Source organism: Guillardia theta (assembly GCF_000315625.1).
Source record: "Guillardia theta CCMP2712 unplaced genomic scaffold GUITHscaffold_30, whole genome shotgun sequence".
Lineage (NCBI taxonomy): Eukaryota > Cryptophyceae > Pyrenomonadales > Geminigeraceae > Guillardia > Guillardia theta.
In genome coordinates, this window is record NW_005434644.1 from 66991 (window position 1) to 72819 (window position 5829).

Consider the following 5829-nt stretch of genomic DNA (forward strand, 5'->3'; position numbering starts at 1 on the left):
CGACAACTAGAGCTGTACCGAGGATACAGAAGAGGAGGAGGAGGGAAGAGGGAAGAAGAGGAGGCAGGAGGTGAGGGAACATGGCAGGCGGCAGGATGAACGAGGAGGTTCAGCGTCTCAAGACCTTCGAGCACTGGCCGCACACTGAGGTAGCTGAGAACCCAGCTGACCTCCTGCTGAGCTCCTTTACGTTCTTCCTCACAGAGTTCTCATCCTGGCGTGACCCCAATAATCTTAGCGGCGGATGGGTAACTGCTGCTGCTGCTTGTCCTCCTCCTCCTCCTCCTCCTCCTCCTTGATCTCCTCCTCCTCCTCCTCCTCCTCCTCCTCCTCCTCCTCCTCCTCCTTGATCTTATTCTTCTTCTTGATCTCATTCCACTCGCTCTCATGGCTCATCCAGGTTTCACTTTTGTCCGACCCCCCAAGACCCCGACACAGTCGTCTGCTTCTTCTGCGACCTGCAGCTGGTCACCCTGCTGCTGCTGCTGCTGCTGCTGCTGCTGCTGCTGCTGCTGCTGCTGCTGCTGCTGCTCCCTGCTGCTGCTGCTGCTGCTCCCTGCTGCTCCCTGCTGCTCTCTACTGCTGCTGCGCCTCCTCCTCCTCTTGCTGTTGCTCTTGCTTCTTTTGGTCTGCTCCCCCTCTCCCTTGATAGGATCTGGCAGGGTGACTGGGAACGATCGGACGACGCAAAGGCTGTGCATCGCAAGTTGTCGCCGAATTGCCCGATGGTAAGGAGAGGAATCAGAGAGAGGAAGGAGCAGAAAAGAATGGTGGAGAAGAGGGGAGAAGAGAGGAAGGGAGGAAGACGTTGAGGAGGAGAGAAGGGATCGGAGAGATCAGAGTGAGTGAGTCAGGAGGGGAGAGCAGGGAGAGGAGCGCGAATAGAGGGAAGGAGAATATGAAAGAGAGGATGGAGAGAAGGAGAGAGGAGGAGGAGGAGGAGGAGGAGGAGGAGGAGGATCAGGAGGGAGAACATTGACGAGTTCGCTCTGAAGGTCCTCGGGCTCCCATGCGGCAACGTGCAGAAAGTCAACAACGCCTGTGAGTCTTTTCAGATTCCCCGCTGCTCTCGCTGACCCTCAACCTCTTCCTCCTCGTCTCCTTCCTCGTCCTCGTCCTCGTCCTCGTCCTCCCTGTCCTCCTCTCCTCCCTGTCCTCCCGGTCTCCCTTCTCGTGCAGCGACCAAGTTAGAGGACGATGCTCCTGCTCATATGCGACTCGAGAACGTTCTCGCGCGCAAGGCGACGCTGCTTCAAGCTGTAACGGTTAGCTAGGAGACCCTCTGCTCCCCTCCCCTCCCCTTCCCTTCCAGCTGCCTCTCACTTGCTGCAGGCGCTCGAGACTTCCTTGGAAGATGCTCGTCGGCAGATCGTCGATGCCATTCATGTGAGTCGCTGGAAGCCTCGAGCCCCTACCCCATCCCTCCCCCAACTCTTCCCCAGCTATTCCCTTGCTGTCCCCCTGCCCCTCACTGCCTAACGCAGGCCCGCAAGAAGCTGCAGCAGGAGGCCGCAGTCCTCGCCTCGGGCATGAAGACCCGCAAGAACGATTAACTGCAGCTGAGCAACTTGAAACGACTTTATTACTTCAAGTGAGTAGCAGCTGAGCATGGCAGATAACCTCTTACTCTCTCTCGCGACCAATCTTCTCATCCTCAAAAAACAAAAACATCTAGACAACTCTCCTCCTCCCCCTCCTCCTTCTCCCCTCCCGTCCTCTTCCTACGGTACGGAGACGACCGAGGCTGCGCGTTTCCTCCTTCAACCTGTTCGCCTCTCCTTCTCCGAATCGAAAAATCCGCCAGAGAAAATCCAAGGGGGGACGAGGGCACGCTCAGAGAGTAGATCCTGAGGGGATGGGAGAGATGTGATCGAACGAACCCTTCATCTTCTTGTTGAACGCCTGCCAGTGCCGTCAGTCATTCCTTACTTTGCCATCCCTCATTCAAGTCACTCCACAAGTCAGGCAAGTCAGACATGACTCAGTTGGATCATGTTATCTTATGTTATGTTATGTCATGTCATGTTAGTCTGTCCGCCCGCCAGTCAATCATCAAGTCAAGTCATCAAGTCAATCATTCAGTCGTTCAATCAGCGAGTCACTCGGTCCGGGTCACGCAGGTCACCTTGTCGAGCATGTTGCGATGCAGGTGCGACGCCGACGCGGCTCCTCCTCGTCTATTGACGCCCACTGAAGGCACATCATGACTTCACTTGTACCCCGCAGACGGCTGAGCGTACCTGACAAGGGACGTATGCTTGCTTGCTTCATCATCGGGCCCACGTTCATTCCTGGTGCTTGCCCACCGCTCGCGTCTCCATCTGCGTTCTCGCACGAAGGGTCGAGATGATTGAGAGCATCGCCAACCTATTCGCATGTCACTTGAAGCGACACAGAGGAGAGAGAGGGGAGGGAGCGAGAGAGGGGGGAGGCAGAGGATGAGGGAGGAGGATGAGGGAGGAGGATGAGAAAGAAGGGAGAGCGGAGAACAAGGAGGATGAGAAAGAAAGTGACCACTGGAGGTGAGTCAGGAGTCGGACGCTTGCGGGGCGAACAAGGAACACTGCAGCCCTTGTTGCGTGCAGCAAACACAAAATACTAGGCAAAGAAATCAGCTTGCGAGTGCAACCGAGGACGATTCTTACTCTGTTCTTGGGATCTGATTCTAAAACTTGTGTCCTAGTGATGAGGAAATCCTATAAAAAGATTAGATCAACGATGACTACAAGGCATGTTTGTACCGTAAGGCGTTCCGAAGGTTGCATCGCCCCACAGTGTCCACGCAGCATGTGTTGAGTGATGCCAAGCGACTTAGTGGCTGGAGATGCGTCAGTGCGTGTCTCTGCATACGCCGAGGTCCTTACCGATGGCTTCTCTCAGCACCTTCACTGCACGAGTCTTCGCCTGAAGTTCAAAACTCAGCCAAGAACCTCGAATTGTGATTTCGGATGCACCTGCTTACGAAGGCGGTCGGCAACAGATGCATCTGACAGATCCAACGCTGTAGGATCATACAAAACTGCCATGGGCAACTGCTTTGCCAATACAACAAAAGGGGCAGGAAGCTACAAAAATGTCAGGGGAAGAATAGTCGGACATCTACGATGGAACCTGGTCCATGTGTGAATTGATGTACTCCCCGACAGCCTTGAAGAAGCTTTAGGACAACAGGGAATAATCACACGCGGAGGAAACCTTTGCATCCTCCGAGTTCACAACGAAAACTCTCATCTTCAAATCAATAGTGCATCCTTCCGAGACCTGTCAAGAAAGACAAGAAAGTCGTTGATTAGCAACAACTACAGTGTTCAACAACATATCGACCTCAACAGACGTGTTCTGCTCCTTGGGAACTTTCCTAACGATCTGAGCTAAGCGTTCTTGAACCTGAGATGCCGTCAATCAGTCGAGCTTTATCGACATGCCAGCTTCACCTTGGGAGGGGTATCACGGGCCATCTCGCCGTCCGCGATGGCCGTGACGAATAAGTTTACAGGGAAATGGGCAGTGAGCCTTCCTTCCCACATGAGGTCCATCTCTTCCTGTGGCTGGGTTTAGGTCTCAGGTCCTCGCCGCAGCAACCCAGTGAGAATCGTCACCTGCATCGCGCCACCAGGTGTCGAGGGTGCGGAAGTGTCGGGAGACCTCGGAGTGTGGGGGTGATGGAGCGACGGCCACCTAGGGGATCTCTTATCAGGCTCAGAAAAGGTTCTGCTGTTGAAGAACATGTTTCCCGAGGACGATGGTGGGGTTGGGGTTGCTGAAGAACATCCTGTTTGATGGTCACATGCTGAACAAGCTGTATACAATGTCGATGGAGATGATCACCTGATGAGTATCCCCTTCCGTTTCCCTTGGGAGAGTGGAGGCTACACATGGTCAGCTGTATCTACCTCGCATCATGTGATCGCTTCCTCACCTGCCGTTGGCACTCTTCTCATCTTTCACACTCTTGTTCTTCGCAGGCAAGATAATGAATCGCTTCACTGGATGCCCAGGCACCTGTGAACCGACAGGTCACTTCCTCCATCTGTGCAGCAGACAAAGTTACCAGTGTAGCTCGTTGTTGAACCAAGGGTTCGATAATCTTAGCCGGCGCCATGGGGCCACTTCATGGAGAACTCAGGACATAAGTATATATAGACATTCGTGAAACCTGTAGCCTCGAAGCATAGCCGTAGTAAGGGTGCACGCCTTATCTCCGATGGCCTCCCTAAGCACTTTGACCGCATGCGTCTTGATCTGCATCGACCAGGTCACACTGCTTTGCAAAGCAAATTCGATCGGGCTTGCCTGCTTGCGAAGCCGGTCTGCAACACTTGCAAGCGAGGGATCCAAAGAACCTGTCAGGACGTCAATCAAAGCAGTGATAACGATCAAACAACGCACTTGAATCATAGCTCACAGCCATCATGAGTTGTTTTGAAAGCACAACGAAGGGAGCAGGGATCTGTCAATTGTCATTTCTCAACCACATGACTGACATTTCAACTTTGAACCTGATTAGTGTGAGTACTGATGTAGTCCCATACTGCCTTTGCCTCCACACTGTTAGCAACAAAGACCTGTGTCGAAAAATCAGTTTTCCACATTTACGATAGGGAACTCTGCTTCAGGGAAGATGAAAGCATTGAAAAGAAGACAAGTATACGAATGAGCTGGTCAGCTTCCTTACCCTCATCTTCAAATCAACAGCCCCTTCATTGCAGACTTGGACGACTGTGTTCTGTTCTTTCGAAACCTTCTTGCGAACTTGCTCCAAAACAGCATTCACTTTGGGTGGGGAGTCACTCAAAATCTTTCCATCAGCAATTGCCGTCACGAACAGATGAACCTGGGGAAAGAATGAGATGCAGTTGATGTTGTCCAACAAAAGAAACATACAGGAAACAGTGAGCTCTCTCCAGGTTCGGTCTTGGCCACTGCCATGGGCGGTGCAGAGTCGGCTTCCACAAGATAAGCTTCTGTTTTTCCATCAGGAATCGCCAGAGTAAGATTCAAGGAGTCTTTTCGATTCTCGATTTTCACTCGGTTGTATCCATTCATCCCAGTGTGAAACATCCCATCCTTGTTCTCATTCCTTGAAAGCTGGAATGGAATGCTCAGTTCTTTGTCGGGATCATCGTCAGCATCATCGAACAGAGCGTCGTCCACGTCATGCTCCATGTGACTAACGCACATCTCTCCATGCTTCTCTGCACCAGCAGCTCCCCGACCTTGCAGAGGTCCATTCAGCCCCTGAGACATTCCGAACGGCCAACCAGTGTTAGTATCCAGGTTGGGCTCCCCGTCTATTGCCACTTGACTGAACTGCAGACAGACCTTGGGTCGTGTCACAGGGCAGGAGATGTTGAGCACATCGCAGTCATCCCCATGATCTGAGTGTGTCGGAACATGACCTGACGAGCAAACACTGTCCCAGTTCCCCATTGCCTCCATGCTGTCCACTTCCGCACTAAGGCTCGCCCATTCTTGTTCACGAAGTGGATCCCATGGAGGGTTTGAGTGGTCATCAACGCAAGCATCGCTCATCTTGAAGCGATGCTTGCGGCGTCAGCAATCAATACCAGGCTTGGTGTTACAATCTAGGTGAGCCGAGTCAGCAGAAATCAGGTTGTCTCCAAGAGAGGCAGTCTTGCAAAGGGACAAAATTCCACAAGAAACGAGGGGTCGCATACAGATTTGCATCTCAAAAATTGCATACAAGACAAGACGAAAAAAGAGCAGGGATTTTGAGCGTTACAAGGTAAAACTTACTGTATCTGAAGCTCGACAAAGTAGCAATGTAAGCCAGTTCCTCACAAATTGATACTACGAAAGGAAATGGCT

At 52.4% G+C, this 5829-nt stretch overlaps 2 protein-coding genes across 2 annotated transcripts; one reads left to right on the forward strand and one right to left on the reverse strand.

Moving 5' to 3' along the window:
* Positions 1–95: 95 nt before the first annotated feature.
* Positions 96–1553, forward strand: GUITHDRAFT_107595 (hypothetical protein; the record flags this gene model as incomplete). The annotated part of the gene is made up of 8 exons (XM_005833315.1): positions 96–149; positions 205–248; positions 401–467; positions 663–728; positions 996–1041; positions 1180–1265; positions 1333–1386; positions 1485–1553. The coding sequence occupies 8 exons, from the start codon at positions 96–98 to the stop codon at positions 1551–1553; spliced, it is 486 nt and encodes a 161-aa protein (XP_005833372.1).
* Positions 1554–1564: 11 nt separating this feature from the next.
* On the reverse strand, positions 1565–5829 carry GUITHDRAFT_162934 (hypothetical protein). The gene is made up of 21 exons (XM_005833316.1): positions 5758–5829; positions 4885–5585; positions 4676–4834; positions 4500–4565; positions 4390–4450; positions 4157–4343; positions 4052–4109; positions 3920–4002; positions 3727–3772; positions 3435–3542; positions 3325–3387; positions 3196–3261; positions 3112–3147; positions 2955–3032; positions 2865–2904; positions 2742–2818; positions 2646–2696; positions 2515–2598; positions 2241–2367; positions 2126–2190; positions 1565–1902 (listed from the first exon to the last, which is right to left on the reverse strand). Exons 2-21 carry the CDS (start codon positions 5530–5532, stop codon positions 1834–1836), a joined length of 2172 nt encoding a protein of 723 aa, XP_005833373.1. The 5' UTR covers positions 5533–5585; positions 5758–5829; the 3' UTR covers positions 1565–1833.